A 21,810-nucleotide genomic window follows, 5' to 3' on the forward strand; every position below is an offset into this window, starting at 1 on the left:
CTATGGTGATGTTACCAGCTGCACTGATGGCTTTCTCTCCGACCACAGCGCAATCTAACACCACCTTAGCTGACGTCTTACTGATGGCTACATGGAGCTGTATGGAAAACATGACATGTGGGTATTAAATACATATTGAAAGCTTCACTCAAAACCTTTGTCTGGGGAAGGGTTAACCCCTTTATGGGCAATATGTCAAATAAAGCCCATAAAATAAAGCGTGTGTGTGTGTCTCACGCACAGTACACACACACACACACACACACACACACACACACACACACACACACACACACACACACACACACACACACACACACACTGAACACTAATGTACCAAAATTTACCCTTAGAATTTAGATGATCTACTGTGCAATCAAATACTGCAAGTGGCTTTCCTCCTTCTTCATCCTTGCCTCTGCAACTGGTACTATATATACAGTATGTATGTACTACTGTATATATGGGTGTGAACTTAAGCTCCCTTTAATGTTTACCCTTGGAAACCAGCCCCTTGAATAACTGATTTTGCTTCCTACGAAAATTGTGATCATGCTTCCTCAAAGCAAGCTTTTGCCAGCCCCATCAACCGTGAAATTCAAATAGTCTCGTCTCTCGTGGTAAACAAACAAATGCAAGCGGAAAATGAAAATGAGACATTATTGGAGCTGGATCATCTGACCTTGGAACTGGGACAAGCTAGACTATTATTATCAGCTTGTTTCACTATTATTCTCTCTCTTTCGCACGCACGCACGCACGCACGCACGCACGCACGCACGCACGCACGCACGCAAACACACACACTCACACACACACACACGTGAAGCTAGTGCAGAGTAAGAAGTTCATATTGAGTGTCAGAGCTCATTTCTCTGTGGTTCTCTGTACAGCTGCTCTATAATGGCTTTCTGTTCTCATAAAAAAAAAAAAAAAAAAAAAAAGATGAAATTTAATTTAGCACTCATGTTTAAGATAATGTCACTGGTTAGAGGGCAAGGCAATGCAATGTTCTAAGTAATATGTGACGAGTGTGCTTTTGTGATGATGTTATGGCCGAATCTACATTGCTGCACTTACAGTAAGAATGACTCCAAGTGCACATGCATACAGTACGTGTTACCATACATACATGTGTGCTCATTTATGTATACATGTACATACTGTATGCATTTGAACAGATACGGTCAATATCTTTGTATGAATTTGCTCAAATGCATGTCAGTGTTTGTGCACCCTTCTATTTGTGTGGTCCCTTTCCTGTTGTTTGTTGACTAATGGCTGGTACACACTGCACGATATTTGCTTCGATTATGGCATTTCTGGCACTCGCCGACAAAACCCCCGATCTGATGCAAGATCGGGCTTTGATCGCCGAGATTTTGCTCGCTGTGTGTGAAAGGCTCTGTGAGAAGATATATCGCTCGCCAACGCCTTCCAGACCGTTTCTGAATATCTATCAGGTTTGATATTTGGCTCTCTCGCCGACTGGACATCATTGTGTGTATGAACTGTGTTGCGACCGCACACCGAGAAGGCCCTATTAGAGCCAATGAGAGCACAGGACAGCTGTGCTCACTGTCTGTCTGTCTGTCTGTCTCGATAGATGATCAGATGATAATAACCTTTATTCCTTGGGTAAATCCCTGTGTTATACATATTGGTAGCTATATTAGCGCAATGTTGCTGTTAAATAGTCTATGAAATCAACGCATTTCACTTGAATGATGTTGATAAAACCTCATCGGAATCAACAGTGCAGAGCAAACTTTTGGACCTTGTGCTCTGTGTGTGTTGTGTGTGTGTGTGTGTGTGTGTGTGTGTGTGTGTGTGTGTGTGTGTGTGCGTGCGCGTACATACGGAGAGAGACAGATAGTTATTTAATGAAAATCAAGATTTAACGTCCTGTCTCGTTATAGCGCGTGTAGGCTATACTGTACGTTATCACAAATATTTCACCCTGTGTAGCCTGGCTATTCCTGTGTGTGTGGCGTGCACGCAGAGAGAGAGAGAGAGAGGTAGAGAGAGAGGCACCCTGTGTAGCCTGGCTATTCCTGTGTGTGTGGCGTGCACGCAGAGAGAGAGAGAGAGAGGCACCCTGTGTAGCCTGGCTATTCCTGTGTGTGTGGCGTGCACGCAGAGAGAGAGAGAGAGAGAGAGAGAGGTAGAGAGAGAGAGAGAGGTAGAGAGAGAGGCACCCTGTGTAGCCTGGCTATTCCTGTGTGTGTGGCGTGCACGCAGAGAGAGAGAGAGGTAGAGAGAGAGGCGCCCTGTGTAGCCTGGCTATTCCTGTGTGTGTGGCGTGCACGCAGAGAGAGAGAGAGAGAGAGAGAGGTAGAGAGAGAGGCGTCCTGTGTAGCCTGGCTATTCCTGTGTGTGTGGCGTGCACGCAGAGAGAGAGAGAGAGAGAGGTAGAGAGAGAGGCGTCCTGTGTAGCCTGGCTATTCCTGTGTGTGTGGCGTGCACGCAGAGAGAGAGAGAGAGAGAGAAGTAGAGAGAGAGGCGTCCTGTGTCGGTCTCGGGTCACACGCTTGTATCACGGCATCCTCCACGTGCATGAGATGTCAAAATGATTTGGAATAAAAAACAAATGATGTAGCCATTATGTATGGGGTCTGGATCGCATCTTGGTGAACTCTTGCAGTGCATGTGTGATGCCTAAACGGCTATCAATCGTTTAGTGTGAAAGCCACACAGATATAATGACAGTCGATTTAAAAAAAGACTCCTGTAGTGTGAAATACATAACGATCTGATGACTAGCTGACAACTTTAAAACTCCTACAGTCTGTAGGGGCAATTATATCTAATTCAAGCCATTTATGCTGATCTCAATCTTGTAAATTGCTCTGCTAAATGCCTAAAATGTAAATTGTTATTGTCCTTTAGTGAGTAGAGGCACATACGTACAGTACATGTGCATAATTATGTGAAGGTGACATCTAAAATGATGGTGCACTTTAACAATAACAAATAATTTAAATTATTATGCTAAATGCAGATTTAGCTTTTCTATTTATTTGAAATATTACTAAGGTGAAACCCCTAGCAAAAAAAAGAAAAAAGAAAGAAAGCTCAATAAAGGAAAAAACGAAACAGCAAAAAATTATTAAAGTACAGCGAGGGGAATAAGCAACCCTGTGCTGTTTCTGAAGGGTCAGATGGCTGACTGTGATTTCTCTAATACCACTGCCAGCAGAAGATGAATTAGCCTATTTCTCTCTCTCTCTATCACACGCACGAACACACACGCGCACACACGCACGCACGCACGCACGCACGCACGCACGCACGCACGCACGCACGCACGCACGCACGCACGCACGCACGCACGCACGCACGCACACACACACACACACACACACACACACACACACACACACACACACACAGACAGACGTGTATTCTAATACTAGTGCTGTCACAGATATCAACAGTATCAGTAATATAAAGTGCCTCATTTGTTTGTTTTCTTCTTTCTGTCAAGGGTGGTTCACTTTTTCTCTCCGACTCATTGTTTCTCTTATCTTTTTTTACAACCAGTGAAAAATGTCATTTTCCTAATGCACATTTTCATTCTGCGCTACATTATCTCATTCTTGCTGCAAAATAATATTTTGTAGCAACCTTGCACATTGAAATAACAACGAAGGTGTACTTTGATAGATACTGTAATTGAATTAATTGACTAAGCTAACCTACAGTAAGCTGTAATCTCATGTGAACAGCAGCATAATAATATATAATATAGAATTTTGCATTAGTGGGAACACTGGACTTACTAAGTGCCCTCGATTTAGTTCTAGAAATAGTGACAGTATTTGGCTTTAGCCAGATTTACTACTCAAGACAGTAGATCTTAATCATAGATCTTCTATTTTTGGTGCACAACACACAACATTTGTAAATCACCATTAACTCAAGTAAAGTCAAAGTGGAGTGTTTATATTGTTTTGGGATGACACTAAAGGAAATGAAATATTAGTGTTTATATCAGTTTACACTGATAATATGATACTTCAGAAGAAAGGAGGTGAAATAGAAGAAGGAGACGGGGGAAACAATCAGCATATTTCACCTTATTTCACCTCTCCGTAACATACACAATGAAAAGTGTTTTGATAATGGCATTTAAAAAAATAAAGTGTGAGATAATGTGGTTGGTGATGAGACTATCAGCATTTCTGCTGACAACGCTATTTCTGACATGCATTTAAAAAGGTGTGTGTGTGTGCGTGGTTGCATGTGAGTGTGCGAGCGTGCGTGAGTGTGTGGACTTAGCCCATATTGGACTTGTCAGGGTTGTGCGTTTACACAGGCTAAATCACACTCAGCTGTTGATCGTAGAAGCACATCTCAAAGGAAAAGTTAGCTCCATCAGCTTCAGCTCATATTTCTGATTACATATTCTGATTAGCCTAGTCTACTACACAAACCACAAGCCTCAGAATGACTATCTTTAATTGGGAATGGTGCCTTCTGTTTTGCATAAAATAAACTGAAATTGTAGACACATCAAAGTTGGTGGAATTTCCAAAGCTTCATTAGCAACTTGGACAAAGTTACTTAATAAAAGTAGTTGCCAGGACAGTCATGGTACAGTAACAATAATTAAGTCCTCATTGTTATCTCTGCCTTGTGTCAACTTGGAAACACAACATTTTAATTGTATTATTTGACAGTCCATTTGTGGACAATCTATAGGATTTCTGATGATCCAGTTTTTGAGTGATGCAACCACTCCAAGGAACAGCAATGTCCGTGTTCACCTATGTCAGGGGTGGGCAACTGGTGGCCTGGGGGCCACATGTGGCCCCCACCTTCTCTTAATGTGGCCCTCAGGTTAATGTCAGAATACTGATATAATATTGGTTTCAGCTGTTACAATTCCACAACATGCAAACATGACCCGCTTTAATTACTTCAGTCTAAATTAGTAGCTCATTGCTCAACATAAAAATGTTAATTTTCAGGATTCAAACTCAAAAATATTAAAAAAATAATTCATATAGCAAAAATTGCCGATCTACAACAAGCTCAAAACGTGTCGCAGCGCGACACGTTTTGAGCTTGTAGATCGGCTATTTTTGCTACGACAATAATATATGGCCCTCTGGAGTGAGTGTGTAAATATAGTGGCCCTCTCCATCGTCAAAGTTGCCCATCCCTGACCTATGTGTTCACCTATGTGGCCATGAGCACCAGTATATGACTATGAGTACCAGTAGGGGCGCTAAAAAACAAACTAATAATCACCTCTGTCACAGCCAAAGTTATATTTAAATTAGGGCCGGGACTATTTGCGATTAATTTAGATTAATTAACTACAGAAAAATTAATCGCGATTAACTACAGATAAATTAATCGCACCTTTTTTTTCACCGCGGAACGTTTCTCACTGGGCGCTTTTCTATAGTACTGAAAACTGGAAATAATAAAAAGTCACCCCATTTTGTGTTGCCTAGAACTGGAGGTCTGACAAAAAACAGTAACAATATGAAGTAAGTACAGCTTTGTGATGTCACTGAGATGTACTTGTTACTGTTACTATTTTTTTTTCAGACATCCAGTTCTAGGCAACACAGAATGGGGTGACTTTTTATTATTATTTCCACAACAGGTATATTAATGACAGTAAAATGTTGAAAATGAGTGGTATCCTGTAGTCACTATTCATTGATTCACTGGGATACCAAAAAACATTAAAAAAAAGGTTTCTTGCTGTTCTCGGGTTGAATATTGATATGCGATTAAAATGCGATTAATCTAGATTAATTAATCGCAAAGCCTCTGATTAATTAGATTAATTGTTTTAATCGAGTCCCAGCTCTAATTTAAATACAGTTTAACTTTGATTTAAATGTAAGTTTTCTTTGAACTTGTGACCAGTGGCTGGTCACAAGTGGAAAATCATACACCTTGCTTGTAACTTTACCAACTTTCAAACCAACAATCCTTGCAGCATGCACAATTAAAACATTTAACAGTTCTGAAATTCGTGCTACTGTATATGAATTAGATAAAAATGAATGAACTATATTATTTGAATTTGTCATTCAAATATTATTTTGATATTTTAAATTTTGTTATTATTCAAATGACAGGTGTCCAACATATCCTGTCAACTACTGCATAAAGTGCAATCAATATAGAATGGATGAGATAGCTCTACTCTCCAACGTTCTGCTCTCAGAGCTACTCTCTACTGTACATTTAATCTAATACATCAAGACTGTCATCTTTAAGTGACCATATTCTGACACCTCATTTACATACCTGATAGCAATTCCCACTAGTATAATCACACTAGTATATCACCTTATCTGTCAGAAAACACTGGCTCATCTTTTCCTTCGAACAATGAATACATTTCTCTCATTCTGGCTCAATCACATCCATTGTTTTGTCTACTTAATCATTCTTGTGTGTTTTCCTCTTTTCCCCTCTGGGGTCAATAGTCGTGCGTGTGTGTGTGCGTGCATGCCTGCGATTCATTGAGTAGTGACAGCTCCTGCCGTATATTCCTGCACTCTCTCAATGTGTCTTCATGCGCTAAAGTACTTGCATGCATGTGCGCACACACACGCACACACACACACACACACACACACACACACACACACACACACACACACACACACACACACACACACACACACACACACACACACACACACACACACACACACACACACACACACACACACAAGCACAAAATCACACATATCCTTGCTGGCAAAAACCAGCCATCCTGTTAACTATCTAACATTCTTGTTTTCACACTGCAACAGAAAAGGAAACAGTCTGATATACAGCTTCTCAATGGCATTCCGACTGAGAGAGAGAGAAAGAGAGAGAAAGAGAGAGAGAGAGAGAGAGAGAGAGAGAGAGAGAGAGAGAGAGAGATAGAGAGATGCTCCTCCGTTCAATGTTTTTGCTCTGTTGATTTGAGATGAAAGTCGATCCCAAAGGAGTCTATTAGACAGTTACTACTATTTGTCAGGGTGCTTGCAGCATGAACACTGGTTTTGTTTGTTAACTAACTTGCAATAAAACACAAACTTTATGAAAGATGTTATGCTATGACATCTGCTGAATGGTACTATAGATTATAGAAGATGGTGGGATAACATTAATGTTATTCTTCTTTTTTTTTATGCATGTCTTTGTGCATGAAGTCTACACTCTATTTTTGATCCCCATCAATAGCTGAAGAACAATTAAGAATAAACCTGCACACTCCTCTGCTCCAATGTGATTTACTGTTATTAAATGACATTGGAGCAGATGAGTGTGCAGGTTTATTCTTTTTATTCATGGTACTTTCCAACCAAGCACCTCAACCAAGTGATGTGACTGAGTATTCTATTCGTTTTTGTATCTGTTCAATAGCTGCCCACTAGGGTTTAATGCCGGGATACCAGGATTCCGGGCTTCCCAGGTACAGCGCACGTAATTTCCCGCTCGTTGTATTTTTTCTTGTTAGAAATCACACTAATCTCTCTCTCTCTCTCTCTCTCTCTCTCTCTCTCTCTCTCTCTCTCTCAACGAGCGACCTTGATAGAATATAATCATGTGCCCTGGCCATGGGGACCCAGCACTGCTCAAAAGGGTGAAAGACCATATGTGAAAGACCAGCTCCAACATTAGTGCAATCTCTTTGTGTGTGTCACTTTTTTCTGAATATTAATATTTTAATTTAATTGTTCATAATGTTCATATTTCGTTCAAAACATTTGAAACAACAAAATATCACTATTGAAAATATGAAGTATCTACCGGTACATAAAAATGCATTTTAGTGAGGACTTTTTTTCTTTTCTTTTCTTCGACAGGAATTCCTGCGTAGCCCAGGAAAAGGTCGGCAAATTCCTGGGATTTAAAATGAGCCAAATCCGGGAAAAATATTAAACCCTACTGCCCACTGCTTCTAATAGTTAGAGTGGGTAAAATGCTACAGTATGGTTCCAGGTTTGTGCAAATGTACTTTGCCAATGAGACCATCACCTTTGCTCAAGAAAAAAGTACCATGACGTATAAAAGGTAGATTATTTTTCAGCTGAAAATTCATATTTTTTGTCATAAGACATTGGTGAGAGTTGTACAGGTATGACATAATATAAATTAAGCCTTTGAGTATAGAGTCTGGATGTCATTGATTATATCTCAGAAACCAACCTTGTGGAAGCTGCCATGGAAGATTTTGTTGATCTCAGATCCTTCAAAGGTGACTGTCTGGAAGTCTCCTTTATAGTCATAGTTGAAGAAGGTCAGGGTCTTCCCAGAGTCTGAGGGGTGGGAGTTGAAGGACATAAATATTAGCAGCTGTAGTTAAACCCCACTGAAATTGACCCCAAGAGAGGACAATTTTGAACAAAACCAGATTTTATAACATCATTGACACATCATCAACACACCCAAACCTTTATTTATTATTAATGATAATGAACCTTCAGCATGTATCAGATTAAAATGTCCTTAAAAATGTGGTTTCTACCAAAAAATAGCTCCACACTAACTCATCTACCCTTAATGTTCAGTTGAACGGAAAATCTCTATGTACTGTACAATGAGCATGTTCACAGCAGGGACCAGCCAGCTGAAATCTTGTGATATTGTATATAGCAGCGATTCTCAATGTGGTGACCCAAGGGTCCTCGAGGTGGTCCCCAGCAAAATCATAGCATCAAAATCAGTTTAACCACTTTAACCCTATATGCTGTAGACCCTATACTGCATATTGGCTATTTGAAAATAGCCAATGTGCAATGTGATGCGTTGCAAGGCCTTGTGTGCTTCACTGCTTGTAGATCTACAATTTTATTTTTTAATCTTGAAGATGTTTTGAAAAATGCACAAACATTTTGACACAAATCCTTGTATGGGGTCCGTTTCACAAAATATTTTCAGATGGGGGTCTACGGTCAAATTATAATTTTGAGAACCAATGTTATACAGTGAGTAACGCAATAAAAACAAAACATGAAAACTCACTGTCCAGGATCAGTCCCACCAATGGCTCATTGTCCTTATTGAGAATTTCCCACAGTGCAAAGGGCTCGGGTGGGGTCTCAGGAAGAAGGCGGAGCATTATGGAGATGGTGTAGTCTGACGGCAAGCCTTCTGGGTGGAGGTATCTGGTATGCACGCACGCACGCACGCACACACACACACACACACACACACACACACACACACACACACACACACACACACACACACACACACACACACACACACACACACACACACACACACACACAGTCAGCAAGTTCTAGAAAGTCCCTTGGAAACTCATAATGCACATCTGTCAAAACCTTACTCTAGACCCATTTAGCATAGTCTTCTTAGATAAAACAAATGCCATAATCGCTCATACAAGTTTCCTCTGTTATCTGAATTATATAAGATCCATATGAATCAAACAGACATTTGATACATATAGGTTCCGTATGAGGAAAACAGGCATGATCCCTACTGGTGTTTAGGATAATATGTGCATAGCTCAGGTTCAGCCTGGACACGTTACATTATTAAGAAAGGCAGTCGCCATAGGAGACCTCACACTCTATCAGCACAGATATTAAAATAGTTCATGTTTAAACCTGTACTCTGTATGGTGTGGACTGCATGAAGAGAGAATATATTCCAAACAAATTGGAGGATTTCCTTTAGTTTTTCTATTATAATTGCAACTGAACATGCTCCATTTAGCAGCAGCTTTTCTGTCAATTTGACTTCAATTTCAAAGTCAATTTGCTCCATTTTCAGTATTAATTAGCTGTTAAAAAGGCAGGAATTAGTGAAGCCTGGATTTCATCAATCACAATGATCTATTTTCCGATAAACCTACATTACATTAAATTGCTTAATGCGGTAAAACCTAATTGGTTTTGTGAAAAAGGGCTTGATCACAATTAACCTACAGTAAACCAAATAATAATTTCCTAATAATTAATCTACTGCTAGGAGACAATTACAGTATATTGAATTCAAATATTAAGATGAATGTTTGGCCAATTAGCCTGCATGCCAGAGTTAGACAAGAAGCTCAAAACACTACAGTACCTACAGTTTGAATCAATGTTCATAAAGGTTTTACTGTAGGAGCTGCAGAACTCATAGCACAGCCCAGGCGTTATGTGTGGGACTTGAAACCTGGTTCATTCGTAAGATAAACGAAACTTTACTGTGCTATTGACTTTACTGTACTATCAAAACAAAAGGAAATCTCATGAAAGGGAAAGCAATTCTCATTGGCAGACATGTTGAACAGTTTGAGGATCCATAGCTGGTGATTCAAAGTGTGTAGCTGAATCCTGCAGACCACTAAGTGTTACCACTCCCCATTTAGAAGTCTCTCTGGATACTTCCTTTGTAAGGAAACGTCACATGGATGGATAAACACTAAACTGGGCTGTACATAATAAGTGTAAAGTGTTTTGTGTGCAGGATGAGAGAGTGTGGGCTCATGTATTGGTCCTGTATTGGACGTAGCATTGTCCAGCATGAGATGATAGGTGAAACTGTAGCTATATCAACTCAGTGGATAGTTAACTAGTTGACTAACCTGTTCATTCATTAACAACCGTTTCCCATTTGAACACACTCTGTGGATTATGACAGGATTACGCCATCCGACTGAGTAACTAACTAAGCTAACTAACCAAACAACCTACTTGGTGGGCTGAGACACCAGGGCATCTCGGTGCAGCCTGTAACAAGGGAAGCTGTTGAAGGACCCCGGCTCCAGGGAAACTCCTGGCACGGTGCTATACTCCTTCTCCACCAGGCCAAACATCTCCATCATACGGAAACCTGAAAGGAGACTCATCATCGTCATCATCATCATCATCATCATCATCGTCGTCGTTATTTGTCGTCATCAGGAAGGTTGTGTTGCTAGTGTCACCATCATTCATCTATTCTTCTTTTCGCATTGTTACGTGCTTCAGATTGTGTGTGTGATTCAAGTGTCTCACCTGCCATGGTGTTTCCACTCATCAGAACAGACGGACAGGCTGGAAGACAGAGATGTTTCTGTAAATCTGTGCATATTATTTTACTAGTAATCAGAATTGGGAACAGGAGATTGTTTCAGGAGATGGCTCAGGTGCATGAGGCGACTTGATGTACGAGTAAAGTACACACCCTGGACATGACCCCACATTCCAACCTGAATCAATCAGGATGGCAGACCATTTTCATAGTCTTTGGTATGATTTGGTATGACTCCTAATCTCAGGGCAGACACTTTAATCACAAGGCCATTGAGGTGGTACTCACCAGAGTACACTTTCTCAAATACTCTCTCTGTCTCTCAGACGCATATGCGCACCCACGCACGCACGCATGCGCGCGCGCGCGCACGCACGCACGCGCGCGCGCACGCACGCACGCACGCACGCACGCACGCACGCACGCACGCACGCACACACACACACACACACACACACACACACACACACACACACACACACACACACACACAGCTTGTGTACGGTATGTGTGACACTCTCTTTCTGTTCTCTCTCTCGTTGTTTCATGTCATTCTCTCATCTGGTACTCACTAGCAGTAGCAGCCTCACAGACGAAGGTGATGAGTTGCTCCTCAATTTTCTTCACAGCATCCAGATCGTCAACGAAGAAGACATGTCTGTCACTGGGCTTACTGGCAATGTTCACCAGCTCCCCATAATCGGCATCAGCAAAGCCAATGGCAAAGATGATATAACCTGGAAAAGTCAAACAACCATTGAAAGCCAACCACATGAAGCCTATAGTCTGTACAGCAGTGGTTCCCAAAGTGGGGTCCGGGGACCCCCAGGGGTCCTTGAGGGAGTTCCAGGGGGTCCCCAGCTAAATGATAGTTAGGAACCAAATACACCCTTATGGGTCTGAAACTCTGAGAGTGTACAAATGGATATTGATTTTACAATCATTTTACAAAAATTAAACGGGTTGATAATCACTGCTAGAGCCGTAAGAATCTTCTCTTATGGGGGTCCTTGGCATTATATTTTCAAATGGGGGTCTGCAGGCATATTAGTGTCAATTTGGGGGTCCTTGACATGAAAAAGTTTGGGAACCACTGCTGTACAGTTTATGTATCATTCTTTGGAACCCACCCTCCATCTGCATCTCCTTGGACACCTTGTTGACGTCATCTTGGGAACGGCCATCCGTCAGGACCACTAGGACCCTGGGAACGCCCCTCCTCGCCCCTCCTTCTGGTATGAAGATGGACTCCTTAACATGTTTAAGGGCCCGACCTGATGAAACAGATGGATAAGTCTCTCCTCAACAAAGAAAGTCTTATTGGTTCCATCCACCACACAGCCTCTAGTCCTGGAACCTGGTACAGCTTTACAATTCTTCTTTACAGAAGAATAATCAATTTATTACAATTGAGAGAATTCCACAGCCCACAATGCAAATTAATTTGGGCCCATGGAGCGCACAACTGTGTGCACCATGGCCGAGTCGTAGACCGTGACATATGAGGAGTATGTGCCGTTCAGGCCTGTGCTTTGTGGACGTGATACTGTACGTCAATGTCTTTACCTCTGGTTTTCATATCACCACTACAACCGTCATGTGATGCTCCCTCTCCCTGTACTTCCCCTACCTCTCTCTAACCTTGCTCTACTTCACCTCTCTCTCTGTCTCTCTCTCTCTCTCTCTCTCCCCCCCCCACACGCACGCACGCACACACGCACACTATAAGCTCACCATCAGAAACCCGGAATACCTCTATACTTGGGGAGGGAGAGGCTCAGGGGTGTCGAAGTGTCCTTGAGCAAGACTTTGAACCCTTAATTGATCCCGATGGTGCAGGTTGGTGCGCTGCATGGTTTACTCCGTCATCGGTGTATGAATGTCTGTGTGTGTGTGTGTGTGTGTGTGTGTGTGTGTGTGTGTGTGTGTGTGTGTGTGTGTGTGTGTGTGTGTGTGTGTGTGTGTGTGTGTGTGTGTGTGTGTGTGTGTGTGTGTGTGAATCCACCATTTATTATTTATTTATTCTACTCATTCACATCTTTGGCAGACCTGATTGAAGTCATCATTCAGTTCAGTTCAAGTCAATGTTAAACCTCCAGCTTTAAAGTTTAAAGTAGTTTGGCCCTGAAGTAGGGAGCCATATAGAATATTGTTAGAGTTTACCCTAATATAGAGTTCCACACATCATCAATATTTGCTTAAATATTTAAATATCAGCATATACGACTAAATACTCCATATTTTGGGAAATATTTCATGATGTCATGGGGATGTCACAGGGCTCAGGTTTGTTTTATAAAAAAAGGTGTCATGTCTGCTACTGCACAATACTGTGTGGTCATCAAGCTGACTCCGTGTTGTGGCCTCTGAGATCAGATTTTCATTCTTGTCGCCCCCTTTATCCAAAATGGACAAAACGGACAAAGAGGCGATCATTAGAATCTCCAAGAAAATGGATAAAATGTCTCAGAAGAAAAATGAGTCTGGGGCTTTGGACCTACTGAATGAGCTGCGATATATCTCCATGTCTCTGGAGTTGCTTCAATCAACTAGAATTGGGATGTCTGTCAATGCCATCCGCAAGCAGAGTGCAGATAAGCAGGTGACATCCCTAGCCAAGTCCTTGATCAAATCATGGAAGAAGCTTTTAGATGAACCTGCAGGTAGAGACAAATCTTCAGAGAAGAGGAAAGATCAGTCAACACCTGTCTCTCCCTCTCAGGGAACCCCAGAGCCTAACGGGGAAAGCAGCTCCAACAGCAGCCCCAGCAGTAACTCCAGCAGCAAGAGTGAGCCTGCAGATATTCCAACCAACACGCTCATCTCCACGTTCCCCTGCGCACCCAGCACCTCTGACCCGGTTAGGATCAAGTGCAGGGAGTTGTTGTCCAGTGCTCTGCAGAAAGGAGATGACTATATTGCTATTGGTGCTGACTGTGAAGTACTTGGGGCACAGATCGAGCAATGCATCTTCCAAGAGTTCAAGAATACCGACACAAAATACAAGAATCGAGTTCGGAGTAGGATCTCTAATCTAAAGGACGCAAAGAACCCGAACCTGAGAAGAACTGTGCTGTGCGGGAACGTGTCCCCTGAACGCATTGCCAAGATGACGGCAGAGGACATGGCCAGCGATGAGCTCAAAGAGATGAGAAAGAACTTGACCAAAGAGAGTGTAAGAGACCATCAGATGGCCACCAACGATGGCACAGAATCTGAACTGTTGACCTGTGGCAAGTGCAAGAGAAAGAAGTGCACATATTCACAGATTCAGACTCGCAGTGGTGATGAGCCTATGACCACATATGTCTTCTGTAATGACTGTGGACATAGATGGAAGTTTTGAATTAACAATAATATTGATAGAATTCAGAGAAATCAGACCCTTCTGAAGTGAGTGGTGCTCTGTCCTACTGTACTGTACTGTACTGTACTGTACTGTACTGTACTGTACTGTACTGTACTGTACTGTACTGTACTGTACTGTACTGTACTGTACTGTACTGTACTGTGTGTGCGCTCTACTGGCCACTAGGTGTTGCAGCTACGTACACATAAATACACATACATACATACATACATACATACATACATACATACATACATACATACATACATACATACATACATACATACATACATTGTGGCCAATCTTGCAAACCACTGGACCGATCAGCACCAGGTGTTCTATATACTTCTAATGTACCCCCACACATTTCTTGAGTTGCTATAGTGCCCCTCAAAAGATGTGTGGCAGTACACACAATGCCTGGCTTTGTGTAAGCCGCCCGTGAAGTCATGTGTGTGGACAAGTCTATGGACTTTTTACGGAACAATTTCTTTCCAGTGTTTTTCAGTGAAACCATTATTTTGAAGGTTCCACCGGAACCCAAGACGTGAACCGGATGTAGGAAAATGATGCGTGTTGTGAGACACGTCTTTCCTTTCACCCAGACAAGACTTTTTGTTGCCACGATCGTCGGTTCTATCGTCCAGCTATCTCGCTGGACCAAACAGGCTCCAGAATATCTCCACAATTTTTTTTCACGTTTTAATACTTTTGGAAATATTTAATAATAATATTTAATAATAATGGAAATAAATGGGGATGTGATCATGCCGAATCCCTGCCCAGAGCCATAGAGTAAGACAGAGTTACGTCATTGAGGGGGCAAAAAACAGCCCGGTTATGTAACTTGTCACTGTAAAGTCTATAGACTCCAATGCATTCCATAAACTTCCGGTTCAGGCCTTTGTCACTATTCGCCAATAGTAGAAGAGCCGCCATTGGACTGGCCCCATGAAGTGAACGGAGTTGTCGTAACTCTGTCTTACTCTATGGCTCTGGCCCTGCCGATCTTTAGAGGCATACGTCATAGAAGACTGATGTCCTATGTCTCAGGCTAGTCCATCCACATAATTAACAAGTTTAAATTACTTTATTAAAACACTACTTTTATACAATCAATCAATAGCTGTCAAATCCCATAGTATTGACATAGATGAATTACATCATACTGTACAGTACATGGTTGAATATGACTGCTGTAACCTCTAGTTTTGTACTAGGGTGATACCCGCTGGGAACGATGCAAACTATTATTTCTACCAGCCTAGCTAGACACGGCACCTGAAGCCACATTATTAGACCCCTTGATATAACATTTGTACTGTCAACATGTCTTGGCTTTCTCAATCATGAAACTGCTGCTGTTTGCCTTTGTATACAGGCTATTCTACAGAATAACTAGACAGGTTAGTTTACAAAATGACACAAACCTCTGAATTAACATGGCAGAGAAGTATCAGCAGGCAACTGGCTGTGTGGTTATACAGTAGCATCACTTGTGTAGGCTGAAAGGCAACAGCTAATTAATCATGGTTTGACAGTTTATTCTGCAAAATAACCATGAAGCTGGTTGGTCTACAAAATGTACAAAATGTATTTTTGACGGACGCTAGCTACTCCTATGCCCCACTTTGTGTGTCTGTGTGATGATATGATTCGGCTGAGCGTGGGATGTGATGATGTATGATGATGTGTGATGATAAGATGCGTGCGTGCATGTGTGTGTGCGAACGTGCTTGCGTGCGTGTCCATGTGCCCGTGTGTGTCATATTATTATCTCTCTATCTCAGAATTTCTAGAGTATAGTCAACCATTTCAGCCTCAACCTTCTTTTTAGTTTACTTCTTCAATGAGCTGTCAGAGAAGACAAATGACTGGCTGGTAAACAGCAGTGTTGTCAGAGACCTACTGTACCAGTAAAACATCTGTTTCTACACGGTTCTATCATACTGGGTCAGACTGGACGTAGCCAGGCATGGAGAGGAAGAGGAAGAGGAAGAGGAGAATAGAAGAGAAGAGAAGAGAAGAGAAGAGAAGAGAAGAGAAGAGAAGAGAAGAGAAGAGAAGAGAAGAGAAGAGAAGAGAAGAGAAGAGAAGAGAAGAGAAGAGAAGAGAAGCGATAGATAAAAAAATGGTATAGAGGGGCAGACATTTAGGAGAAAGAAAAAAAGAAAGAAAGACAGAAAGAAAGAAAGAAAGAAATAGATGTCCAAAGGTCTTAGGCTCAACGGCCCATCATAAATCAGCTGTCCCTCTCTATTGTGTGTCAGTGCCCTGTGTTACATCAATTCTCAGTCTGCTTCATTCTCAGGAGCTTTTAGCCTCCAGACCCACAGTTCTGACTCTGTTGGCTGATTCAATCCAAACTGTTCAACCAAGAGCAGACACACCCACAGTTCTTACGATGCTGGCTGAAGCAATGAAAAACTGTTCAACCAAGAGTATACACAGAATAGAACTAATACACTGTTCAACCAAGAGTATACACAGAATAAAACTAATACACTGTTCAACCAAGAGTATACACAGAATATAACTAAAACTTGTAACTGTCCCAGCAATGGGATTTTGTAATTTTCTATTTCTATTTTTCTATTTCTATTTTCTATTCTATTTTATTGCTTCCCTTTCAATGTGAACATTATGTAGGTTTATTTGGGTACACATTGTATTTGCATGCCGTGTGTGGTGCCTGGTCTTTAATGCTGTTCATATTATGACCTGGTGAGGGCATGCCGGAAGAGCCCTGTGAGTAGAGTGAGTCAGTATTAATGGCACCTGTGTGAGCTGGCTCAGTCAGAACAGAGTTGCAGGGGTGCGAGGAGCTCTGCTCACGCCAAAAAGAGCGTCCTCAAATAAGAAATATAAGAGAATGTAAAGTAGCTCCTAAAATAATCGGCAGAAGGCGCACACGGTATGTTACATGTTGTTGGTTTCTTTGTTTGTAAACAGTGTTGTAGTTCCGTCGATTGTTTGATTGTTTGTGTACGTCTCATTGTGTTTGTTTGCACATAACACGGAAGTCATGATTGACCGACAACAGTCACAACTAGAAAAAGTGCCCTTCTGGGCACAGGTCTCCACCAGGATAGGAATGTAGGACATTGCCAAAGGTTGTTCAAGCACAGTTTTTGACCAGTGGGGGGTCTAGTTTAACCTGACGCTGCCAGATCCAAGAAGCTTGCTACACAAATTTGTTTCACAGCTTATTGGGATCTGGGATCGCGGAAGCAAATTCGATGACGGGGCTGTTCCTTTTTTTCAAGATACTTGGTAGATGATTGGATGGGACCGTCTGTCTATCACCGTGTGGGCGTGCAAACACAACCAATCATATTGACGTGTCTATATAGCTTCACGTCCGGTTTCGCACATATCCCGCCCTTAGCTCACGCTGATTGGTCCGGTACGGAACGGATTTTTGTCAGCTCAACTGCCTGAGAGATCCCAGATGATTGCTGTGTTGGGGAACATGGTTACCCAATACCGCCCTCATCTGGCAGCGTCAGGTTAGGTCTAGTTAGCCCTGCTCCCTGGCGTGTGTGTGTGTGTGTGTGTGTGTGTGTGTGTGTGTGTGTGTGTGCATGACGCGACTTGGCTTGTTGTAGCGCCACCATCAGGCTGTTGAAAACTGTCAAGTGGCATTTCTTCCTCAGCCTAGTGGAAATATGCGTGCACAGTTTCATCGCAATCGGACGCTGCGTTGAGGAGTTGTGGCGATTTGTACAAAGCGGGCTACTCCTGAAAACTGTAGGAGCCAATCGTGGCCAATCAGGATGGAATATGAGAAATCAAACAAACCTGTCTTGATCGATGATTGGATGGGACCGTCTGTCTATCACCGTGTGGGCGTGCAAACACAACCAATCATATTGACGTGTCTATATAGCTTCACGTCCGGTTTCGCACATATCCCGCCCTTAGCTCACGCTGATTGGTCCGGTACGGAACGGATTTTTGTCAGCTCAACTGCCTGAGAGATCCCAGATGATTGCTGTGTTGGGGAACATGGTTACCCAATACCGCCCTCATCTGGCAGCGTCAGGTTAGGTCTAGTTAGCCCTGCTCCCTGGCGTGTGTGTGTGTGTGTGTGTGTGTGTGTGTGTGTGTGTGTGTGTGCATGACGCGACTTGGCTTGTTGTAGCGCCACCATCAGGCTGTTGAAAACTGTCAAGTGGCATTTCTTCCTCAGCCTAGTGGAAATATGCGTGCACAGTTTCATCGCAATCGGACGCTGCGTTGAGGAGTTGTGGCGATTTGTACAAAGCGGGCTACTCCTGAAAACTGTAGGAGCCAATCGTGGCCAATCAGGATGGAATATGAGAAATCAAACAAACCTGTCTTGATCACATGACTATGGAGATGTGTACCGATTTGCGTGAAATTTGGATAAAATCTGAAGGAGTAATAATAGAAAATGTGTTTTACATATGTCGGCCTCCTGGTGGCGCTATAAAGAGCAGATGTGAAAAATTCCAGGCAAAGGTTTTTCCTTGGCCTCTAGGGAGTTGGCATACAAAGTTATCCACAGATCCGTGCAGAGGTAAAAACACTTTTTGGCCAGTTATAGCGCCACCTTGAGGCTGAGTTGAAATTGTTCATGTGGCATTTCGACCTCGGCCTAGTGGGAATGTGGGTGCACAATTTCACGGAAATCACGCGATGTGTTCATGATTTTCAGCATTTTGTTTGAAACTGAGCACTCCTGTGAACTTTGGAAGCCAATCTTAACCAATCAAGATGGAGTCTGAGAAATCTGAAAGACCGGTTTCGTTGAATGGCTCTAGTCTAGAGAGACTGTGTACCAATTTGCGTGATGTTTGGACAAAATCTGTAGGTGTACTGTGCAAAAACTTGTTTTGCACAAAGCGGCCTCCTGGTGGCGCTATAACAGGCCGTTCTGGAAAGTTTGGGGCAGAGGTTCATCGTTGGCATCCAGGGAGTGTGTGTGCAAAATTTGGCATCGACCGGGTTAACGGTGGCCGAGATTAGCTGCTCACGGACACACACACGGACGGACACACGGACGGACACACGGACGGACGGACGGACGGACGGACGGAGTGCAAAACATACTCTCTCCCCATGCCTTCGGCCTGGTGGAGACAACAAGAACATTCATAGTTCATATTGCATTGTGTTTAAGAGAATATTTGTATGTTTTGTTTTGCAGTTTTTCACGGTGTCAAGTTGGGAAAATAAAAAGCCCTTTTGAGACATCAGTTGGAGCGTTGTCATATTTCTGCTGGCTAGGAGCCGCTACAACACTGTTCAACCAAGAGTATACACAGAATAGAACTAATACAAATATCATTTTATTTGCTTGTTTCACGGGTGAGCTATTGAATTTCTACTGGTTCTGGCTTCCTGGATGCAGGAGGTGAATGAATCTCTACATGAATCTGTATGTGCAGATTATGATGTGTAATACTTTCATTATCCTTTACTGTAGGTTCATCAGCCTACAAACTGTGAGTTTGAATAAAAATCACACCTGTGTGAAGTCAGGGGCGCTCTTATCATCGTACATCATCATTCCGGCCAATGAGAATTTGAGGTTCTCACCTTCGTCTTCAATGTTTGTGTTAAGCAATGTCACCCAAAATTGTCCATTCATTGTCAATGGCATTTAATGTTTGTGTAGGACAAAGTTTGTGTTTGCACACACACTAAAAGCTGGACATACCGTAGGAGGGGCCCATCAAAAAAAGTCACTATCCTATACATTAAAATCCACATTTGTACACATACTTTCTGTTCTAGGTTCTCAGACTACTTAATGCTTTTACTGAAATAGTTGAACCTATTAAATGCAATGCCCTTACACTTACAGCTGTTGTTGGTATGTGCAAACTAGTCAAGAAGATGAATCATTCAATTAGAAGGAAATTTCTCCTCAAAAGCTTAAAGATGGAGTGCCACAATTTTTGTATTTTTCCAGTTTTTCATGTGTCTATGAGGTGACAGTACTTCATTAGACACCCTGGAGTTGTTTTTATGTGCAATGGTGTATTAACTTTGTATTTAGGGTTTCTTCCTGGAGGCTGAACCCTTGACAGTCAAACGGGCCAATGAAGTAAACAGCAATATAGTGACATCACACTTTCAGCCCCTCCCCTAACCCCTCCTTCTTTTATCATACAACTACAGCTGTGGGTGCGGCTTCAGTTCAGGTGGATCACCGCCCATCACCACCCACCAGGCAAACCAGGCATACTTAATGAACTGGTGGGCGTGTCCACTTAAAAGCATGATTTTAACAAATACTGTACACTTTTTGGAAAGAGTTCTTCCACCTTATATTTTAATAATACCTGATTATCATGTTTTAGGGTGGAAAAAAATCGTGGCACTCCATGTTTAACCACTATGAACCCTATATACCTCTTGACCAAGGTCCCCTCCTTTTCTCTACACCAAATCATTTTTGCCAAATATATTTGTCCTCTACAACTTTTTTCTCTAACTTTTTTTCTTTTATTTTTCTCCATAATGGGAATGAGTTGATCATCATGTTCATATTGTCTGAATTATAAATTTTCTGTATAATGTATCACCTACTACAGTAATCATTACGTTCTCTCACATCAGTGCTAGAATGAGAAGCATAACAAGAGGCAGAAGCTAAATAACACATAGATATCATTTAGAATGAGAAGCATACGGAGAGGCAGAAGCTAAATAACACATAGAGATAATTTCCCAACTAATCTCTGAAACTGGACTTCAGTCACTCTGACACACACACACTAATACCACTATAGTAACTGGAAATCGATCATACCAAAATACTAGATATTCCCACAGTCCACACACACACACACACACACACACACACACACACACACACACACACACACACACACACACACACACACACACACACACACACACACACACACACACACACACACACACACACAGGGGAGCAGAGTCAGGGATTAGTGCAAATACTTCTGTAGATACTGGAAATCAATCATCCCAACTCACACACATACAGTACATGCAGGGATAATCACTAACACAACAACAGCTACTTCAAATCAATCATCCCCACCAACATGGCAACACAAAGGAAGGCCTTAATGAATAAATGCATAGTGGAAAGCCAAACCACAGCCAAACTGTTTCAGCACACTGAATCCCATAAAGTACATGCACTTATAGCAGTGGATACAGGGAGTATAGCACTGTATATATGACTGGAATGAACACAGTGGGGGGAAGGAATATGAGAATTTACTGTAGCTGACATAAGGCCTATATTGATTCTCAACATTATAAGCGTTATAATGTACGGATACAGACACAGCCTCTCTCTGTTTCCTTTTTCCTTTTTGTAGACTAGAAAATTATGTAGGCCTACTGTGTCTCCGTCAGTACTCACATGTACTATACTGCGATGTACTACTCTGTCCGGAATTCAAAATGTAATTGAGTAAAAGTACAAAGGTATTGGCATC

The 21,810-nt window shown here is 42.1% G+C and overlaps 2 protein-coding genes across 6 annotated transcripts in view; one reads left to right on the forward strand and one right to left on the reverse strand.

Moving 5' to 3' along the window:
• col14a1a (collagen, type XIV, alpha 1a) overlaps positions 1–21,810 on the reverse strand; it is a 594,115-nt gene that overhangs the window by 450,193 nt on the left and 122,112 nt on the right. For all 5 annotated transcript variants that reach the window (XR_014569038.1, XR_014569039.1, XM_083761059.1 and 2 more), the window contains exons 28-34: positions 12,129–12,272; positions 11,571–11,735; positions 10,983–11,021; positions 10,680–10,818; positions 8,995–9,137; positions 8,179–8,288; positions 1–97 (exon numbers count right to left, since the gene is read on the reverse strand). The exon at positions 1–97 is cut by the window's left edge and continues 62 nt beyond it. Coding sequence is in view for 3 of the 5 variants with exons in the window: in XM_083761059.1 (XP_083617185.1) it covers positions 1–97; positions 8,179–8,288; positions 8,995–9,137; positions 10,680–10,818; positions 10,983–11,021; positions 11,571–11,735; positions 12,129–12,272 (837 nt within the window). In the remaining 2 variants the exon portion in view is untranslated. The remainder of the gene's footprint in view (positions 98–8,178; positions 8,289–8,994; positions 9,138–10,679; positions 10,819–10,982; positions 11,022–11,570; positions 11,736–12,128; positions 12,273–21,810) is intronic.
• LOC310855893 (transcription elongation factor A protein 1-like) lies at positions 13,406–14,344 on the forward strand (the record flags this gene model as incomplete). Its single annotated transcript, XM_083761064.1, has 1 exon — positions 13,406–14,344. The coding sequence occupies one exon, from the start codon at positions 13,406–13,408 to the stop codon at positions 14,342–14,344; it is 939 nt and encodes a 312-aa protein (XP_083617190.1).

The sequence above is a fragment of the Protomyctophum parallelum genome (genome assembly GCF_964188405.1).
Source record: "Protomyctophum parallelum genome assembly, chromosome: 3".
Taxonomy (NCBI): Eukaryota; Metazoa; Chordata; class Actinopteri; order Myctophiformes; family Myctophidae; genus Protomyctophum; species Protomyctophum parallelum.